The 22,955-nt window shown below is 33.8% G+C and overlaps 1 protein-coding gene across 4 annotated transcripts in view; it reads left to right on the top strand.

Annotated features, from left to right (window-relative positions):
* Positions 1 to 22,955, top strand: part of Adamts19 (ADAM metallopeptidase with thrombospondin type 1 motif 19) — a 243,780-nt gene that overhangs the window by 207,829 nt on the left and 12,996 nt on the right. For all 4 annotated transcript variants that reach the window (XR_002398180.2, XM_021266237.2, XM_004854439.3 and 1 more), the window contains exons 19-21: positions 4,083 to 4,218; positions 8,858 to 9,062; positions 11,529 to 11,681. Coding sequence is in view for 3 of the 4 variants with exons in the window: in XM_021266237.2 (XP_021121896.1) it covers positions 4,083 to 4,218; positions 8,858 to 9,062; positions 11,529 to 11,681 (494 nt within the window). In the remaining variant the exon portion in view is untranslated. The remainder of the gene's footprint in view (positions 1 to 4,082; positions 4,219 to 8,857; positions 9,063 to 11,528; positions 11,682 to 22,955) is intronic.

A 22,955-nucleotide genomic window follows, 5' to 3' on the forward strand; every position in this document is an offset into this window, starting at 1 on the left:
TTAATAATAGAAAATAAAATGTCATTGGGCAATATAAAAATTTCAATGTTTGACATTATTCTAATTCTGTTTTAAATTATTAGATTCACTGTAATGAGTGGGAAAATATTTTTAAAATATCTATTGTCTAGCTGAATTTTATTTTTAGTAATCTTTTACATCAATACTTCAAACTGAGTTTTAAAATAGAGACAAACTAATTCATTATTTGTATTAACTTATTAATGACAGTTATTATACATATAAGACCTGGGTAGTGAACAGTCTCTTTTCAAAGAAATATTATCCAAAAATATCTAACAAATACTAGTTATGGCAAGTAAATTTTTCCAACAATTAAAAAAAACTATATATATATATATATATATACTCTATCATATGCTGTCATCACAATTTCTTCAAAATCTGATGGTAATCTGCAAAAAATTAAATGTACCTTATAGGGAAAGGGTAATGGGAGTTGCCAGAGAACCCTGCAGTGGTCCTGGCCTCCTGCAATCCAGTACAATGTCCATGAGATAGGAAAGTGGGATTTAGAAGAAACACAGGACAGAGACTTGAGAGAATCTAGCTTCTCTGGGAAGCAAAGACAAAGAACTCCAGGACATCCAGTGTTTATTCATTATAAGGAAATTGGAAAGGGAGGAAACTTGGCAGGCCTTGGGACACCAGCTGATAACAAGTATCAAGCAGGCAGGACTGTAGAATGAGGGCATAAGCATATTTTTGCTGAAGAGAACAAACGGTTAATTCAGAGGGGAAGAATTTAGTTGGAGTCAGTTGACCTTGGCTGGAAGTGAACTCGGCTGAGCCCTGCTGTGTCATAGACTAGGATTTAAGTCTCCATAGCAGCCACTGGCAAAGGAGCAATACTAGCCCAACTCTGCTTGCTATCTGACATACCCATTTGGTCACGTAAGCTTTGGTCAGACTCCTGAAATAATACACAGCCAAATTACAGAGGGGCAAGACACGTATGCAACTATAGCCTTCTAATAGGCAGAGATGTCTGCTACAGGATCTACCATTATTCTTTTAGCAAACAGCCATTGAAATAAGTCATTTTATTTTCAAACAGCTGAAAGTTTATTTGGGAAATATTTACTTTCATTGAGGTTCTAAAATATCTAAAAATACGGAGGGACTGTGACTCATTTAATTAGACCTAGCAATGGAGTAAATTGCCATGAATGCAGTTATAGACTATTAGCAGCTTGCAGCTTCTCATGGGTTAGTGGTTCAGGTGGAAAGCGAGTTACCTCACCACTGCTTGTCCCTTGGCGCCAGAGTATTGGATGCATTGTCAATAATGCTATCAGATGCTAGAATGGAAATTTCCTGTGTTGGCTGGGACATAAGAATATGTATATCATATAAAAAAATAACATTTTCATATGGCTTTAAGATTTTAGTTGTATTTCTGTAGGCATAATGTGTCGGTAGCTAAGCAATACATTTTTCCTGATTCTAATGTTTTGTACAATGAAATTTTAAAAAACAACATTGAGCTTCTCGAATTGCCAAAATACTTATGATGTTCTGTGCTACAATATGAACAGAATTGTCCCAGTCATATTTACATGCCTTCATATTTTATTAAAGCACTGCTAATCTAAGATCTAAAATGATATGAATGGTTTTATCTCTTTTGGTATATTAAATTATTTTTTTCAATAGCTATATGTGGCGGATATGAGCCAACATAATTAAGGCTAGGTATCGTCTGAGAAAATAAAATAATGCAGTATAATTAATACACATTCTGTGGTTACATATATGTTCTTTGAAAACTTTCTTGATTATATCTGTTTTTCATTCTTTCTATCCAGTAGTTGGAAAAGTGGCACTGTTTAAATTTGCCAGCTATATTTTGTTAGATTATTTTATAACTAGGAGGAGCTCAAATTAGATTTTATATTTTATAAATGTAATATCCATTCTAATATAAAAATTATACTTAAGATATGGTATCATTATACACAATTTGCATAATATTACTTAATATGTATAAAGGAGTCCCTGAAGTATAAGAAACCAGAAGGAAGTTGACTGAAAATCTGTCCCAAATATTTTACATTTAGGTATCTCCTATCTTGTGAGATCCATTTCCTGTATTTAAAAAAAAGCCCTAAGTTAATTTTGCTACACTGGAGCTTATTTAAAGAATATTTGAAGTTGATAGCTATCGAGCACTACTGTGATTAAGTCCAGTGCCACCCCAGCCTTTTTTGACCTGTGGAGTCACCTGGAAAGTCCCCTTTGTGTTTGCTGGGGGTGGAAGCCTGCCTTTCTTTTGCAAGGGAGCATCAGGCTTCCTGAGCTGCATCAGTCAGGCTAGGACTCTGCAGGTGTAGCAGTTTCTTTCAGGTAAGCATTTAGTGCATAAGTTTGTGGCGAGTGGCAATACAATCCTGTCATGCTCCATTTATAAGCCATGGACCCTGATGAAAGGCTGCCTCTGTTTGAAAGAGGAGCAGTTTTCTAATTCAATTGCTTATATGGCATAAATTTTCCCTATTCCACCCATGCTAAGGGGCACTTCTACCTGTGGTTGGAGAACTGTTTCAAGGCCCTCCCTGTTGTTAGCCTGAAGATGCACACTTCAGAGTATCAGGCTCCCAAGGAGCCCACAAAGGAAAAGGTCAGTGACCTGCCTGGCCCTCTGCTCTTGGTACTGAACTCCCATAGACTCTTGCCTTCCACCAGAACCCTGGGACTTCTCAGAAAGGGAATGATTTGGCCAATGTTATGCTACCTCTGAAGGTCTACTTGTTTCAATAACATGCCATAGTGACAGACATAATTGTTAGTTAATCCATATCTTTATATAGATGCCGTTGTGTTTGTGGCCTATAAATTGGAGAGGCTGTGCTCAATGTTGTTGTGATGGAAATAAAGAAAGATTCTGAGTCATATCTGTTCTTTTGCTTTTTATTTGATGATGCCCTTTTCTCTTCCCATCTCTCTTCGAAGTTAAAGATATTTAAGATTATTCAAAGTAGCTCCCACTCTACATCTCTTCTCTCCTCCTTCCTTTATCTAGCTTCCTCTCTCCATTAATTGAGTGACAGAGTAACCTCTCTGGAGCCAGCCTAGCCTTTTATGTTTGGTATGACCAGCACGAGTTGCTCTCAGCTCCCTAATCACCACTGCATGACAGTCATAGGGACCAAACTAATGGGCTACTCAATTGTGACCCAGAAGACTTGCAATTTTTCTTAATCCTTCATAACCTGTCTGGCTTTAAAATTGTTGGCTGATTTAATTACTGCATAGCATCAAACATAAAATATATTGTTAAATCTTACACAGATATCTCTCTTTTTATTCATAGGAAATTAGCATATAAAACTTGCAGAGTAATAGAAATTAACACACACTTATTAGATTTTTTTAAATCAATAGTAAGGAAATGTGCAAGTAAAGAAAATAAATAAGCATGCAAATAGTTATTTTTGCCCCTATACCCAAACTTTATCATAGCATAGAAAGTAAAAAATTGAGTTTTCTGAAAATTGTGAAAGATAGTAAGAGCCCCTTATTTTTTCTTAGAAAAAAAAACATTTAGGAATAAACATTTCTAGAACTCTTGGAGTCTTCCTTCAAGGCAACAAGAATAAAGGTCTGAATATATCCAAAATAAGCTTCCTGCCTATAATTTACTACGAACACTGGTAGTGTACATACAACCAAATGACCCAATGTGCACACGTATGCCTATTTATTTGTCAGTCCTAGTAGGGAAGGAACACCCCTGCTGTTTTCACACACATACAGGCTTCAACCCCGCAATGCTAAAAGCTGGCCATGGTTCCTCATAACAAATCTCAGTTAACATCTTGTAACCTATGTTACTAGTATTTCTTTGTAATATAAAACTTACCATTTACGTTCTAAGAGAAAAAAAATCCTTAAGCTTGTAGATAAATTCTATTATATAAATTATAAGCAGTATTATCTTCATTGATGTAAGCTAAATTTTGTTTAAAATATCTATGAAAATTACAAGCCTATGAACATTTGGTAAACCCATTTCACAAAGGCTTATCACATTTCTTTATGTGTTTATTTGCTCTTTCCAGGAGAAAGGAAGACAACAGTATTTTGCACAAAAATCATGAGCAAAAATATCAGCATTGTGGACAACAAGAAATGCAAATATTTAACCAAGCCAGAGCCACAAATTCGAAGGTGCAATGAGCAACCCTGTCAGACAAGGTAACCCCATTCCAGCAATCATTAGAGAACTGTTTGACCATTATATTGCTGTTCTTTTAAAAATTCTCTGAGTATTATTGAAAGCACATTTTTAAAAAATTGTTACCAGAGAATATGTACCAAAATGTATACTTTTAAATAACAAAGTCAAAGAAATGAAGGCTAAGATTTTTCAACTTTGACTATGTCCTCCACAATGTGAAAAGAACCATTTAATAGAGGCATGGGGATGGTAGTGGAAGTAATTAAAATTATTTGGTAACCCGCAGGACACCTCTTACAAAATCTGGTTATTTGGTTTAATCTAGTTATTTGCTTTTTAATTCTCTGAAATGGTATGTTAGAACTTGCTAGGAATAAACATACCAAGGCGGGAATGATCAGGACCCAGACCCCAGGAGAGACAACGAAGTCCTTCTGTTTCTGCAGCTGGCTCCCCACTTCTTCTCCCAGAGTTCTCAGCACTAATTGCCTAATTCTTGCTTTCTGATGAGACTTCTCACCTGAGTCTTGGTTTCTCCAGTGAGTATTAGACAAAAAAATATAGCCAGGCAACTCATGAATAGCAAATAAAACAACAATGTTGAGCAACTTATAAGCCAGGCAGAAAGAAATAAGGCCATGCCCTATTAGTGGAAGATTAAGCAGAGACAAATAATGGAAACCTGAATATAATTTTGGAGTAGCCTAGTAGCAAAGCTACTTGGTGTGGCTGCTATTACAGGGCTTCTGAAATTCCACCCACTTTCACATACAAATCAATGTCGAGCTGAAGTGATTCTCAGTGCTAGTGCCAAAAATCCTAAAAATTTTTAGGGACTAGATGACAAAGAGATTGTGGTGCTGGGTTGATTCCCCTAGCATAGTCCCAGCAATATTTACTTCATCTGGCCCTCAGGGGTTTGTTGAGGTTTACTGAGTTAAGCATAGTTCTGTGTTCTTAGAAAGTTCAAATTGATTTCTCCATCAAAGGTCTTACAATGGAGCCATGGTGAATTTACTAATACCTTACATTTGAGATATGTAAAGAATTTATAGCTTTGTAGACATCTATAACTAGCATACTCATTTTCAGGATCTTCCATCTCAATGAATAAGTATGGGAGGATGCTAAAGGAGAGCAAACAAAGCTGCCAACTTACTCTACTTGCACTTTTCTCTTGAAAATCTGTCACACCATGTTAATGAAAGTTTAAAAGATTGTAGAAAAATGCTTTCTTTCTTTAAAATGTTGAACTTTCAAGGCTTACTTTATTGTGGATTCAGTGTATTTAAGACATCATTGAAAGCTAATCATCATTCCTTTCTTTTGTACTCCTGCTCCAACAATCCTACCCCTATGCAAGTATGTGATGCAAGAGAATAGAAGAATGACATATAAAAGGATGTGCAAAAGAAAAAGGTGGATTAATACACTTTCAATAATGTCATATGCATTGCACTTTTTGGAGTTCATACTTTTCAATATAACTCCTTATGTAGGTGAGCTGGTAGAAGTCTTTTATAATGCAATGCAGCAACCACACGGGTTTACAAACATCGTAACCAAGTTGGCAGTTGACTTCAGACAACATGCAAATCCTTGAGTGCTTTCTGCCCAGTGTTAGACAGATATCTAAGCAGAAATTTTGGTCTTTCTCCTGTTAACTAAAGAACCTGAATTTTTGTAGTTAGCACTATCCGTAAGAATTCTCCTTTTTATTTTCCTATCCCCTTTAGTAGATATTAAAATACTAAATTATGTTGCAAAATATTTATTGAAATATTTTTCTGTTTTGTTGAAAGAGCAACAGCTTTTCCTGATAAGTCAGGAATTTTCAGGCTTAAGAACTGGAACATATTGGTCACTTCTTAATTTGCCCTTTGAAAGAGCAGAGTTTACAGAGCTGGTCACTAATTGTTCCTTCACTGACCTCAGCCATCTTAGAGGAAAATGCTTCAGTAATGACTTTGTAAAATGAAAAGTTTTAAAAGGTCAGTACATTTCTGAATGAGAAATTTTTGCATCAGGAAACTGGAAAGTTTTTATTATTGTTGTTAAAGATTATTATCTTCCTTCCCTTGGAAAAGGAGACAGAATACTGTGAACCACCAAAAAGTAATGTCAGTGAGGTGAGCCAAAAGTTAGGAAAGTAGGTAATGGATATAGGCAATTATTAAGGATCATTAGAGGGAAACCTTCCAAAACTTGTTGGCAGGGGCTGGGGATTTAGCTCAGTGGTGCCCTGCCTGCCTCTCAAGTGCAAGGTCCTGAGTTCAATCCTTTGTACCGGAAACAACAACAACAACAACAACAACAACAACAACAACAAAACTTGTTGACAGACAACATCCTTTATTTCTCCTACTTTTTTTCTTTTTCCATTTTCCACCCTAAAAGGAAGCATTCTAATTTTCATTTTTTCATTAACATGTATTGAAAAAAATTCACCAAAGTGCCTAGTGGCACCCTATGTGCCCAAAAACAAAATGGACTGGTACACTAGTAAATAGGTTTATAAGAAGTCTTAAGGTTAAGGAGATCAAGTCATTTCAAATTAAATAAATTCTAGAATACAGAAATGTTTTGTCTCATTAGAATACACTTTGCTTCATATTTTTGAAGTTTTTAAGAAATAGAAAAAGTAGCTTTCTATCATTATAGTAATGATCTGCAAAATTGCTTAATTTTTTAAAATGAGTTTGTATAAAATTATAAATTCTTCTTTTTTGAATACTGTTCTCTGGGTTCCATAGTTGGAGGACAAGATATGTAGGTGGATATAAATTATGATTATTTTCTGAATACTCTTATATAGAAATATAAAATAGAAACTAAACTAAATTGGGAAGATAAATATTTATTCTAGGAAAAATCCACTGGAGGACCCCAAAGAAAAATGGTAGGTTGACATACTTGATAGATCAAGAAACAAAATCTGACTAGTATTGAATTACCAATGTTATGATAGAATTTTTCCCTTTTAGAAATGAAACCTAAAATAATTTAGAATTAAACCATTTTATAGATGAGAAAATTATTTTTAAATAATTGAGACTGTGTAAAATAGAAATCTAAATTTCATTTCAAGAAATATTTAATGAAAAGCTATTGTGTGAAAAGTGCTATGGATGCAGAAAAGCAGGGTTTTGATAAATACCCTTCAGGAATTTATTTGTATCCTAAGAAGGGAAGGAAAGGCAATTCCTAAGGTAGGCTTTGAGTCCTGAATGTCTCAGAGGGTAGCTAGTGAGTCCTGTGAGTACCAAACAGGACTGAGTCAGAGCTGGTGACAGAGCTCAGAGGAAAGGAAAGATCCTGTTGTCTGGAGGGAAAAACCAATCTAGGAGGAAGAGGTTTAGAGCTTCTGGTCAGCAGTGCAGGCAGCAGAACATATGTGAATAAACGTCAAGTTGTGAAAATAGCATTATTTTTGAGCTAAGAATATGGTTTATTTCTCAGACATGTGGAAGATGAAACTAGAAAAATGTATGTATATTGTAACTGTAAATTATTTTTAAATATACTGCAGTGTATATATCATCTGTTGTATTTCCCCTTATCTGTGTCTTCACTTTGTGCAGTTTCAGTTACCCACAGTCAACACTGATCTAAAAATATGAAATAGAAAATTCCAGAAATAAACAATTCATAGGTTTTCAATTGCATGCCATTCCGAGTACCATGATGAAATCTTGCTCCATTCTGCTGTAACCATTATCTGACCCATAGTCACTTAGTTGCCATCTCAGTTATGAGATGGTCTGTCTCAATACCATAGTGCTTGTGTTTAAGTAACCTTACAGAAAAGCCTAGTGCTGTGTTACAATGCCTATGCCACTTACCTCACTTCATCTCATCACAGAGCATTGTATCATCTCATATCACAAGAATAAGGGTGAGTACCACACAAAAAATAAAGGAAGGAGGAAAGGAGGGAGGAAGAAAGGGAGGGAGAGAGACAGAGAGAAGACAGAGACAAAGAGAGGGAGTGGGGAGAGAGAAACACTTGGTTCTTTCCTGAAATAAATTTGGGGAAGTGCTTGCTTTGTGGTACTTGGGGTAAATCTCAGTTCATTAGAAATTGAAGTAACATAGATACCTATTCATGCTTTAATGATTATTAAAAAGATTTTTAACTATCAAAATTAGGTAAATGTTGGCAGAGTGATTGAATTGGTGAAATTGAAAAGTATTGGAGTCCTGAATACCTATAAAGTGGTATTAAGTTAAATTCAGATCTAAGTCCACTCCTCCCATGTCAGTGATCACAAACACCTAGCCAGTGGCTGGCTAAGAAGTATATGCAGCTCTCTCAGGAAGGATATGTCTCCATCTTTTGGTAAACTATTAGCAATTTTATACTTAATTTTATACTTACTGGTACCTCAGTATCATACTATTATGAACAGTAAAAGTCAACCCATAAAATAGCATGGACAGAATCTGAGATGTACTTCGGAATTCTAATAAGAGCAATCCCTTGACATAACACATAAAGAACATTAAATGCAATAGAAAGCACAAGAAATTTACAATGTTAGTTTAAACCAATGGTAGCAAAGTTGCTTGTAGCTTCCTGCTGACTCTGGGCATGTCCCATATATGCTAAGTAGAAATCTTCTAACCTATTCCCAATGAATATTGCTTTACTTTTAGGTGGATGATGACAGAATGGACCACGTGTTCAAGAACTTGTGGAAAAGGGATGCAGAGCAGACAGGTGGCCTGTACCCAGCAGCTAAGCAATGGAACTTTAACAAGAGCCCAGGAGAGAGACTGCACTGGGCCTAAGCCAGCCTCTGCCCAGCGCTGTGAGGGCCAAGATTGCATGACCGTGTGGGAGGCCGGAGTATGGTCTGAGGTGCGGTACAAACCCATTTCTTTATCTTCTCCTTTTTTGACTCGTCACCTTTCCACAAACTCTTGTTCCATGATGTCCAGACTCTCTCTGCACAACAGTTGATATTTTTACATTATACTACATACTAATTTTGCTGAAATAAAAGGAACATACTCAAATAATTTTGAAAAAATAGAAAGAATGAAGATATTTATTTTTTTCTATAAATATAATGAGCAAATTTTATATACATTTTAGAAGTCTGCTTTTGCATTTACATATTGTAAGTATGGTCTTTAATAGGCACACATTAAAATACATATTTAACTTACTGCATATTTCTGAACATTTAAAAGGGAAGGGAGATCTAGCAGTCATTTTATGATAATAGCGTATATTTATACATCATGTGTATTATATTATTTACATTTAATCACCAGTGTAAGAAACTTAACAGTTTCACCACTTTATAAGTGATGGTAGTGGAGCTTAAGGAAATTAAATTGTTTATCCAAAGTCCTACCTAAGTCATAGAGCTGGGACTGAACCAGGGCTATCTAACTCAATATGCCACATATCCTGTAGCTAATAGCTTGTAGTGTGTGACATACAGATATGGTCTATGCTGATCCACAGTGACTTAATTTCTGTTATCATGATGTATATCTTCACATAATGATATGCATATTAATAAAAATAACTGCCATTCAGTGCATGTATTTACTGACTATTCTGAAGCATTTCTGGCACACAAACCCAAATAGACTTATAAACCTATATACATATGCAAAGACATGCAATGCACACACAGCAAAATTAATTTATTTAATTTCAGTCTATTGAATAGAATCTGAAAATGACAAACAAAATTCTCTGGTAAAGTAAGTAGCTATTCTTTTAAAAATGTGGATTAAGTGGCTTAGGTAATGCAGTTTCTAAATATACTTTAATTAATGCAACTTCCCAAAAAGCACATTAGCAGAGAGCTAGACTTCTTGCCCTCTGGCTTTTCTTGGTTTTACTTTGCTGTTTAATAGATACTTTTTCATTTATAATTTCTTTTTTTTAACGTACATGCCACATCAGGTTCTACATCTAAATGAATCTGTTCAGTATGGAGTGAGGGTTCACATGAATATCAGAGAAATAATAATACCCTTGCCTCCAATTCAATCAAACATTTTTGCCAACACTTTAAAAGGAAATGGGTCAAAAATATTCTGCTGTGCAGATATTTGGCACCAGGCAGGAGAAATAATATGTCATAATGCAATATGCCAGTTGAAAATATTTCTCTTGTTTTGACTGAATTTAAAATCTGATTTTATGGATCAGGGCTCATTTTAATGACTAAATCTAAAAATATAAACATTAGAATATCAAATCACAATGTATAATCCACTTTATAGCTCAGTATTCAAATGCAGGCTATAAATTATGGTATAAGTACTAATTTGTGCAAGATTTAGCCTATGTTAAGTGTCGTAAGTTCCATGCTCACATTTTTGGGAGCACAATTGTTGCAGAAGCCTATAAATGTGAACAGGGCAGTGAGCTCATCCTCTGCCTGCCACTGTGGCTCTGAGCAATGACCTGGGGAAGCAGCATGGTGGCTCCTGTGTGACATCATTGCCACATTTATGCTCCAACACTTTCTTTGGACCTTTTTCAGGTGTGCACTTATAAATAAGACTGTCAAGTTTTGCCATAGCTGTTCCACTCCAACCACCCCTGACTGCAGCCCAATTACAGTTTGTGGTCCATTCATAGAGTTGCTGATACCTACCTTTGGAAGACAGGGTGCATAATTTATAATAAGGAGCATAAATGTAAATTAGATTTGAATTCGGTAAAACTGTAAAATATACACCATAAATATTTAAATCTATTATGCCACCATCATCAGTTAGGCACCATTATTTGTGAAATTAGCTATACTATTTTTGAACTAAATTGTAATCCATACACCTATTGAGAATAATGATTTCTAAACATATATAATTCTTTTGATTTTTTGCTAAAATTTTCTCTATTTCAGTTAATGAAATATTTGTGAGAAAGTTCATCCTATGACATACTGTTATCTTTCCCCAACATTTGAAGCTGAAGAAAAGTAAATATTAGCAAAAACAAAACTAAGATTTTTCTTTAAATATATAGAAATTTGACATTAGTTAAATTTTTATATTTTACATTTTGATCACTGTATATTATTGATGTTAAATTATCTTGGTGTTATTATTACTCTCTGTAATAATAGTCTGCTGTTTCTGAAAACAATTTACCGGCAATACTTTGCCTTAGGCTTTATCTGGCCTCTGGTACACAAGCTAACCTGGTGTTACCCTGAAACTTACCCTTTTTCTTTCACCTGGCTTTCATGGGGGTAACAGACTCATGAGAAATCATTAGAAACCAATACCTAACAAAATCTATAGGTTTTCCCAATCACCAACTCTCTCTAAACCCTCTGATACTATCTTTCAGTGTTCTGTCAAGTGCGGCAAAGGTGTGCGCCATCGAACCATAAGGTGCACTAACCCGAGAAAGAAATGTGTCCTCTCCACTAGGCCCAGGGAGGCTGAGGACTGTGAGGACTACTCAAAGTGCTATGTGTGGAGAATGGGTGACTGGTCCAAGGTGAGCACCATTTTGTACATTTTCAGTAACAGCTTTCAATGATGTCCACGTTGTCCCAGAATCCATAACCACAGATTATGCACTCTAAAAGGAGAGTTGAAGTATAATAATAACATATCTGGACTATTACATACTTTGGTTCAAATTCTGGTTATCTATGATCATGACCTTCATAGAATTAAACATCTAATATATTCACTTAATAAAGTATTGAAAAACCTCATGCTTAAAGATAAAATTCTGGTCAGATGTGGGTGAAAACAGTCTAAACTACAGGTTTTTAGAAACACAAATATTAAAAATGATTCTGCATTTAGCTCTAATATATATTTATGATCATGGAATCTTAAGTTTTATGGCTTAGATGAGACATAATGAGTCCTTTCTCCTTCTTTATTTTATAAATGGGAAAAAGGTAGTAATGCTGGGGCACAGTGGGGGTCATTCATAAATAATCTGAAGAACATTGTGGGAGAGAAATGTTCTCAATATGTAAATCATCGTGATTATCCAGGATTCCCAGCATTGCCACACATGAAGTCCTTGACATTTAAAACCTAAACTATTTTTTGTGATTATTTATGATTTTCCTCCCTAACAAAAATTTCTACATTATCATTATATCTGAGTTCTCAGTAAACTATACTCTTTTCCCATTACTTTCAACATTGAAAATTCACACTGGAACTCTTTGGGGAATGGATCTGTAAACACTGTAAATCTACCCTTGGTTATAGCAGTAAGAAACATTCAGCCCAATCTGTGCAGCATTTAAATGTTGAACCATATAAGGAAACTTCACACTTAAGAGTAAAAAATATTTGGGCTGCAGAGGATTCTGAATTAACTACAGATAATTTTGGTTATGTTCAGGATTTATGTTTTTCCTAATTCTAAGGGAAAGAAATGGAGTCGCATGGTAAGGAAACTTTGGTTGAGAATGCAAGAGATGTAGGGACAATTTGGATGTCCTCCTATAGGGAAGTAAATCGGTTATGCCACTGGATATTTTATAAACTTGATACCATATCAGCAAAATAAAGGAAACAATCATAGTATTCCAAGTTAACCTATATCCTAACTCTGCATTCAGCACTGAGGGGATAGTAGAGGAGGAGAAAGTGGAAAAGGCACTCGCTACAGAGGAAAGTAAGATCACCTGTTGTTCTTGTTATATTGTAGGGAGTCATTTGTTTCACTCATTTCATTGTTAGTGAAATTCTAGGCATTGTTTTAAAACAATTCTGCCAAAGGAAAAAGTTTGAAAGCTGCTAGATGTATTTTTTTTTCAATTTTGGTGATGAACAGAATCATTTTAAATTGCATATACTTTTCGTCTTCAGTTAACTACAAAGCCCAAAAGATGTAACTGTAAAAAACAAAAGATCTAGATTTTATTGCAATATTTGGAATGAAATGGGAAGCTTATACAACTAGAAGCTATGGACATAGAATTAGCAGTTCTTATTTGCATGACAAATGCTATTAGTTTTGATTAATAAATGCCTCTTTTGTGACCTGTAATTAAACCTTAAGCAAAGCCAAATTAACCAGAGAGATCATGAAAAATATTGATTTTGTTTGTGTATGCTAAATTTGAAAAAAATGTATCATTTATTGTGCAACAATTATATAGCTAATTCTTATAGTGGGATTAGATTAATTTTAATTCAGTTTATTGTGTTATTATATTGAGCAAAAAAAATGGGTGGCTCCAATAAATACTCGTCTTTATTTTAAACCTCTTTACCTTTGTTAGTTTGTTTCTTCCTCTGCTTATTTAGAAGACACATTGTGCTGTGAGCTTTTTTCTGTCCTTTAAAAAATTCTCCCCATGTGAATATATCTTCTCTTTTCCTTAAAGACATTTTTCTTCTCTGAGGTCTCATCATCTCAAATTCAAACAACAATGTGCACAAATTAAAACCAGTGGCTCCATGTGAATTTTATTGATTTCACTCCTCCTTTTAAACTTCTAAGATATCACTTTCATGTCAAAATAAAGACCATCCCAAAACAATTACAGAGAAAAGAAATACTGTTGTGATTATTAAGTTTCAGTGATTAAAGTATTGAGGGACAGAAAAAAATACATAGATCTCTTATTTATATCAGCTGTGTCCCTGGAATAGAAATAACTACAAGATGTCTGCATTTGTGGCTGGATTTCTGTGCTCCTCTGAGGTCCATTTATCTGTCAACTTCACTCAAATCCAACTCATATATTTTAACTACAGATATCAATTCACCTAAGAGTACTGAAAATTGATCTTTGTGTTGGCTTTAATCAGGAATATTCTGCATACTATCTACAAAATGTAGCGCTGAAAACCATGTCTCTCTTGATAATACAGATGTATCTTGAGGTTCTTTCATTGCCTCAGGGTCACTGATCACTACTGGGGAAAGAATGTCAGCTACAGGTAGAGTAAGAATCTAGCATATGCCTCAGACTGTGTTCATTGAATTTGTATGTGATATTTAGCATCTACGTTTGGGGTATTTTTTGTGAAAACAGTGGAAGAATTACTCTCAACTTGAAAGAGAAAAAAGCAGATCCAGGTATGGTGAAAGAAGGAAATCTGCATTATAAAATTGTTACCACTGATTTCTAGGCAGATATAATGCAAACCTCTTGAACATTGCTCACTTTTTTCGTTGAGACTAGAAGGTTGACCAAAAAAAAAAAAAGACAGAGTGGCACTGCTTCACTCTGGCTTCACTTAACTATTGACCCAGTTGTTTGTCACATTCTGACTATGTCTCTAATATGGATATGGCTTTAAGATCTTTACTGGAAGAGAAAAGCTTGACCTGGCAACATAAATCTGCATTCACTCATTTAAGCTGTCCTAAGTTTGGAATGCTGAATTTAAAAATAATACAGTTCCTTGTGTCACATATGATGACATATTTTCTGCTTGAATGTGACCTTTTTGCCTTCATTTGAACTTCTACAACTTCTGGTTTGCATTATTGAAAGTAAGCAGAAAAGCAAATAAAAGAGTATTGTTTTATATACTTGTTACAAAGAATTTGGTCCTTACAAAGCTTTTATGGAGATAGTATTTCTTTAGTACTTGGAGTGGTTTATAATCACTCAATTGAATTTTAATGATAATCCAGATACCTTAGAGTTTCAAATATTTATTCTTGGTTTATTCTTAGAGTCAAACCATATGCTATAATTCAAATTTACTTACTCCTTTGAAATTCTAGAAAATGCGTAGCTTTGTCTACAAATCAAATTATGACATTATTAATAGGTATTTGGACTAGAGAATGAGTCTTTTGTGATGATGTAATGCTAGTAGCACCGTAAATCACTGGGTGATTTGCTTGTGTAGCTAGGTAGTTATATCTTTTTAGAAGAGGCAAATATAAAGCTTGTAGTCCAATGAGTCATTTTTAACTTTTTCTGCAAAAGGAAAACTCTACCATTTTCAGCATGTTCACTTGCATAGAAGAGGAATTAAATAATGAAGAATCTAAAAACTAAGGTAATTCTTCCTAATGGATAGAAGAAATATATTAAATACCAGTAAATGCTTTCTAACTATAAAAATTGCATTTAAGTGAGAATTCTACTTATTTTAAGGTCATCCTTACAGTGAAGATTTTCTAGTTTCATATATTTATAAGTCTCAAAATGATGTTTTATACTTCTTTTCCATCTTCTCTGGAAACAATGTAGTGGCTGAAAAATATATTGACTTTTTAATAATTTATTTTAATAATTATGAAACAATTACCTATATCTGAGTTTTTCTAGTAAAAATAATTTTGTGGCAAGCAAAATAGTATTGATGTTATAAAAATCTACTTTATATATTGTACTTGATATATCACATATTGAACTCTATAATAACTATGGGAAAATAAGTGTTCGTATTTCTAAGTAGTTAACACTATTTAAAAAGAAATTCATAAATAGAATATATAAATTAATCAAGTGTACCAGCTCTTTAAGTGTGTTTTACATAATCAAACATTATGACCTCAAAGCATCCCTATTTTAAATAATTCTTAAGATAGTTCAGAATAATGCAAGATCAAAGAACCAACAATTTTATAAAATATTACTTACAGGAATACATAAAAATGTCTAGGAAGTTATGTAGATTTATCAACCTATCATTTTGATCTTTATCTTTATCCAGATTGGCCAAAGGTCAATATTAAGGGCCATAATTTCCAATATTTCACATATCCCTGAAAATAATCTTTCATGTCTTATTTTGTATTAGAGTGTATTCTTATAGAGACAATGTATGTGAATTACAAACTCTCAATTAACTGAGAAGCTGTAAAGTATGGGCTCATATAGTAAGTGATAAATAAGTTTGTTAAATAAATGAGCCAGACATGATATTGTTAGTCTCCAATAATGAGTAAATTAGAACATGATGATCATATATAGATAATGTGTACTTTAAAAAAATCCCCTGTGATAGGTTTTATAGGTAAAAAGGTTAAAAAATAGCTGCTTTCCAGCTCTCAACAGATGATTGGATAAAGAAAATGTGCTATCTATATATAATGGAATACTACTGGACCATAAAGAATGACACATTTGAGACATTTGTAGGAAAATGGATGTACCTAGAAAATAAAATGTTGAGTAAAATAAACCAGACACACAGGCTTAAATATTTTATGGTATCTCTCATTTGAATGAGGCAAAGTACAAAGAAAATGATAAAGGAGGGATATAAAGGGACAAGGTTACAGATCTCTTGCAATAGGGAAGTGGTCCAAGGGAACAATGGCAAGGAGTGAGGAGGGGGAGAAGAAATGAGAGAAATAAAGATATGCATGTACAGGATTCTAATAACTCCAATCAATGTAAATGCTATAAGCATAACATGAGCTAAGACAAATAATATCAACAAAAGAAGATTGAGAAACCCAAGGAGGAGGGGGGAAGGGGAGGGAAAGGAAGGATATAAAAAGAAAACAAGCTGTAACATGTACATGTAACCACTCCCCAAGATGATTATAAACACATGAATTGCAACCATATACTAATAAAATTTTTTATAAAGAAAAATAAAGTGTGGGCTCATAGAGACTGCCCCTTTGACCTTTGGTATTTTTTAATACAGAATCTTGTCATTACTTAAAATTAACACTGTTGGTGGTGGTTGTGAATTATCACACAGGTACTCGAGAATAATTACAAGAGACATTGTTTTCCACTGAAGGAAAACTCAATGAATCTGAAGGAAACTTCAAGAAGCAAACCTTGATCTGAAGCAATCGAGAATATTCTGAACTAAATGAGTAGATAACGTGTGTGTGTGTGTGTGTGTGTGTGTGTGTGTTTGTGTGTATGCTTGTGCATGCTGGTGATTGAAGCCAGGGCCTCACACATGGAAAGCACATGCTCTACACAAGCTGTGTTCTCTGTCCGAAATAACATCACCTTTTTAAATCATGCACTTCCACAGCCTGGTGTTTTTTGCACTAAGTCAAAAGGATGAAAAACATTACATCCAAACATTCCAAAGTGTTTTTGGCTCCACTTTGGTCAGGCTAGGACCTTAGCATTACAGATTCCCACATGTTTGGACTGACCCAGTGCTATGTATGCCCTATCCCAATTAAAAGCAGCTAGCAAGCAGTCCCAGAATCCAGACGAGTATATGTAAAAATAGCTTCTTAGTTTTAATACAACTAAATGCACTGGGTCGTTACAGCATAGAGAAAAGCTAAATCATTTGTTAAAATGATTTCCCATTCAAATTTAAGAAAATACTTACCAACAACTGCAAATAATCAAATTAAATTCCTTCACAGAATGTAAAAATAGAAAAGGTTAGAAATTTTTATAAAGTTAAAATGAGAAGAACTGGGTTTGCTTAGGAGGAAATGGAGAAGAGCAAGGTGTTAAGGTGTTGAAGACTCACAAGTTAGTTTTATGGCCTGAGCAACTTGAGTGAACATGATACCAGAAAGCCTCCATGTATGAGAAATGCTAGTGTTAAAGAAAAATGAGCAAATACTTTTTGCTGTGCTACCTTTCATATTCTTTAGCATTCTTCTGTTCTTGGTAAATGCAAAAAAGGAGACAAATTATTTCTCTCTCTTTTTTAACCAAAGTTCACTTTTGCAGAGGATATAGCAGATTCAGTATTTAGCACAATAAACTGTGAGTAATGTCATGTTAGATTAATTAAATTTCAAAGGCTAGTTATGATTTTTTTCTAGCCAGAGAAAATTTTCAGATTGACACCAAATTGAAATTATCTATAATCTGGAGAATCATCTTTGAACTAGGTTAGCACTGTTATTCAAAATTACTATTTTATTATATCTATAAGTGTATTGATATTGGAAAAGATAGTTGCTTACAATTATTATAAATAATCACATAAGACAAAATTGAGTTGCTATTTCTTCAACAAATACAAAACTACCACACTGAAAGTTATCATTGCCAGATCAATCAGTTAATTTAAGAAATCAAGAATTGTAGACTGAGTTTTAAAGCATTTGGAAACTATCCAGATTTGTTTAGGACAAAAAAAATTGCAAAACCACTTACACAGTATTTTCATGAACTAGTTATATAAATCGTGATATTTTCAAGTCATGATATGTGCAGTGTAATGTTGTACCTTTAAAAATCATTTATAAATAGTTACATGATGAGGAGAAAATTTCTCCAAGTCCTACTATTAAGTAATAAATGACAGGCACTAGAGTTAGTGTCAGCAAAGGTGATGTACATATGACCTTTATGTAGCTATATTAAAAATTTTCTGCAATGATGTACAAAGAGCCATTTATTTGAACTATATAGTAGAAAGGAGACTTTGATCCTTCTAATTCTAGCACATTTCTGTGATAGTTTTAATTTTGCAATCTGAACAGTTTCTATCTGAAAATTTAAATACTTTTTAAACCCTTATATCTTTTCAGTCTCTAATATTAAGAGTGACTGATGTCATGGATATAGGGAGATGTGAGACTGCTACAGTTTGTAAGAATGTGTAGGGATTTGGGACTGGAAGAGGTGAGGCAGCTCAGTGTATGAAATTAGACACCTCTGGTTATATTTCTGGATCTTTTATTCAAATAAACTAATGAATCCAAGTGAAATAACTCATAGAAAGTTCTTAGGATTGGGTCATATGTACAGTAACTACACAAATGCTATTTCTATTATAGTGTCAAGCCTGAGGGGCAGAATGATTGAGTTTAAGACATTTTTGTAAAGTTAAAATAAGCAGAACTGGGCTGGATTGGAAGAAGCTGAGGAACAGGGAGGTGTTAAGGTGTTGAAGACTCCCAGGTTAGTTTTCTGGCCTGAGCAACTTGCGCTAACACGAGACAGGAAACCCTCCAGGAGGATTATGTTTGAAAGGGAAGATTGGATCTACTTTGGACTGTCTTTCATGTGCTCATGAAAGAGTCTAAAACTGGTGTCTTGTGGACAGATGAAGGAGAGTTATGAGATGGAAATATGACTTATGGAGTAAAAAGTATGTAGATGTCTAATTTTCAAAGTATAAGTGTGGCTGGGGAGGGAGTGCGGCTTGAGAAGAAACAATGCAGTCTGAGAAACTCCCACTGTAAAAGGCATACGAGAGAAGAAGCAGCTGCCAGCAAAGGGAACTGAGAAGCAATTGGGCAGAAGAGCAGAAGGAAGATCATCAGAAAAAGGCTGGGCAGTTGAATGAGAGGTAAAGGGATTTCAAGAGTCCTCCTGTCTTTATTTTAAACTCAGTCTTCACCTACAAGAGTGCTAGTGGAATCCAATTAGCTGCCCAAATTTTCTATGTTTAAACCAAAGTTCTTCATTTTATTTTCTCAATTTATGGCACGCTCCCAATGTTTTTAATGAAAAACATCATTAAGTCTCTAGCTACCTGAGCTAGAGGTCATCTTTAGCACATATTATCTTTCCACGTAAATAGGGCATTGCCTCAGTTGCTCTTTACTTCCAATATAATTCCACAATGCCTTCTTAATTTTTCCCTAGGGTTAGAGTACCATGTTTCTTACCCCCATACTCCTCCTTTTTCAGATATATCCATTTTCAAAAAATGGCTTCTTTATTTTTGGTGCCTAGATACTTGCAGAAAATTCCTACTGGCCACATTTTCAACTCCCAGACACTCTGGCATTCAGAGCTTCCCAGAGTCTACCTTAACCTATCTATTAAGGTTGTTGTCATCATTTTCATCGAGTGTTTCTACTAAGCTCAGCCTGAGGAATTTTTAATGCAGAAATCCCTGTGTCTTTGTAGAGTTTTTTGCCTACAACATGTTTCTTCCAACTTTCCAAGTCCTGAAGTACCAGTTTAAATCCCTAAATTATTAGAGGGATTAACCAATAAATGAAGCCCCAGAACTCTGGACAAATTGACTGTATTATTTTTCTCAATTATATATGTATTGTCTTACATTATTGCTGTTTTCTTAAGAATATCTGAACTTTACAAATCTCAACAAATATAAAGAATATAGTACTATAGATAAATGCTTATTGAAATTTAATAATTATTTTCTTGATTTATTATGTTAGCAAAAATCTGCAAAAATATTAAATAGTAAAGATACTGTATTGGGAATCTATGCAATGTATCTGAATAGTATAAGATTTTCATCATTTTATCATAAAGTATGATATTTACTATTGAATTTGAGATATTTTTACCATATTTAATTAGATTTTGTGACAACTTTAGTAGTGATAGCTCCTGAATTTTACTAGTTCCCTTTTTAGCATCTACTGGTTATATGAATTATATTTATTGACATAATTCATTATTTTTTAAAAGTCAAAACATTGAATCATTTTGGGAAAAAAGAAATGTTTAATGATTAAATGACTGATGTTTTAATCAGCTAAACAAAAAATGTATGTTAAACATAAGCATTCTATTACTTTTCTTCTATGATATGTTCTACTTGATTTTTCTGGCTCCAGTTCTATGACAGCTAATGGATTTCATATATTTTAATGACAAAAATAGCAACTAATATTTTTAGGAAAGCTAAAATAATCAATATAATTTTATATAGCCACATGATTCCCATTACCATTTTCTATATGGTAACTCAAACCACTTGCCAATATACTTTTAAAAGTAAATCTATACTTATTTAAATATTATGACATTTAAGTGAAAAAAAAACCTTCTTAGGGTTGAATTTTAAGAAAGCTAGCAAACTTATTTTGTGTCATCTTCAATCCATTTGGAGGGAGTATCCACCATCAAATCAGATTGCAATTATCAAACCTAGAGGGTAAATAGCAAATAGAATCAATAGAATCTAACTCACCTAAGGATGTTCTCTTTGAATTGACAAATATGTATGTAGTTTATTTCTACTTGGAACAAGTTAAAGATACCTATATGATGCTCTATATGGTAATTTAAATCAGGGCTTTATTTACTGAAGCAAAAAAAAATTTTTTTAAAACATACAGTTCTTTTACTTGGCCACAAAAGGCTATGACCAATTTTGACATAGAATTGTTAGACTATATAAGCAGTATTTTATTTGAAAAAGAAATTTAATCACTAGTATTCCAAAAAGTTCTAACTGAGAAAAAAGGTGTTTTACTGGAATGACTGTATTAAAATAGAAATGTCTTGATTTCTATACATGTTTTTTATTGTATTAGCAAGTGTTTTGTATACTGAATCCTGGGAGAAACACAAACCTAACAAACACTTTATGTTTATTAATTATTTTGTAATGTCAAATGTCTTCCTTTCTGCCACTGTTGTACTGATCAATGTACTATTTTGGCATAAAAAGTATTTTGTTTATTTTGACAATCATTCTACAACATACTCAGTTCTCTATAAATCATGACTAAGTTGATTTTGCCACAGGTTTCCTTCATTTACTGTAATTGTATGCAAACACTTTCATTAAAAAAATCAGATGAGTTTAAAATAAAACAAGAAAGAATTGATTACGCAGATAGAGAGAAAGAAAACACTTTCAATTGTCTGTCTTCTAAGAATGGATTCAATTCCAGGAACCCATGTGTTAAATAAGGAAGATGAACTATTTTAGAAAGATGCTGAAATACTAAACAAAATAAATATTAAACCTTAAAAAGCAAGCCTAACTTTTGTTCTTTAGTATTGCTCACATTCACTTTATTAAAATATTGAGGGGCTGGGGATTTAGCTCAGTGGCAGTGCGCCTGCCTCACAAGCACAAGGTTCCCAGTTCGATCCCCGGTACAAAAAAAAAAAAAAAAATACTGACAGAACTGCCAAACATATACATAAATGAGTGGGAATGCTGCACTAATAATTTCCAGTAAAAGTCACCGTTTAATCTCCTTATGAGATGCACTCTCCACTGTGAATGCTCCTTCGCTCTTATTTAACCACTTTAGAATAATCCATTCATTAACAAAGATAAATTTCAAGAGTCAGTGCTGTCACCTAGTTGCAGATTGGCCCTTACTATCATGACAGATGATATCAGACACTGTGAAATTATCTATTACATTGGTGTGCGGGGGGGGGGGGGATTGTGCTCCGCCGGTGACAATTTTCCCTTAATTTAGGAATTCCTATTTCCTAAAGAGGGCAGCTGGAAATGAGTAAACCATTACAGAGCCTTTCTTAGCTGTTGGCCTGGAGAATATGAATTCTCTCCAAAATCTATATCTTTGGCACAGTGTAGAAGTAAGGGATTTTGGGTAATCTCTGTGCTGGCCAAGAATGAGAATTATTATTTTTAACCACTAAATGCACTGATGTGGTGTTTACCTTCTTAAGGAATTAAGAAGATAGGCCCATGTTAGTTTAGATAGGGTTTTCTAATCTAATAAAAGTTTAAATAAATACCTGACAATGAAATTTTTACTACTGGGTTTTCTGCCTCTTTGTTAAAGTCTTTAAAGTGACATTTTATAGTATTTACAGCTTCAAGAGTTTTACAGTTTTTTCAGGATTATATTTAATATGCACAAATTAATAGTTTCATAGACTCTCAAATTAGTTGATTATATAACCTAAATGTACAAATTTATACCATAATATTGCATTTAGACTGACAAGTAACTAACTAGCACCAAAATGGTGCTTGCATGACTTTTCTGAAATCCAAAATTGAAAGGTAAAGTTAATGTTTAACCAATAATTTTAAAGTTTTTCATTTTACCATAGAATCCCAATACCTCAGATATAATACTTCTGTTTTAGACAGATGTTGAAAATTACACATTACTTCAGATTATAATTTAATGGATAAATATATTTTCTATCATCATAGTTGTTAGATAAGAATATTT

The sequence above is a fragment of the Heterocephalus glaber genome, unplaced genomic scaffold (assembly GCF_053883595.1).
Source record: "Heterocephalus glaber isolate CG9 unplaced genomic scaffold, H.glaber_assembly_v1.0 deba00001463, whole genome shotgun sequence".
Classification (NCBI taxonomy): domain Eukaryota; kingdom Metazoa; phylum Chordata; class Mammalia; order Rodentia; family Bathyergidae; genus Heterocephalus; species Heterocephalus glaber.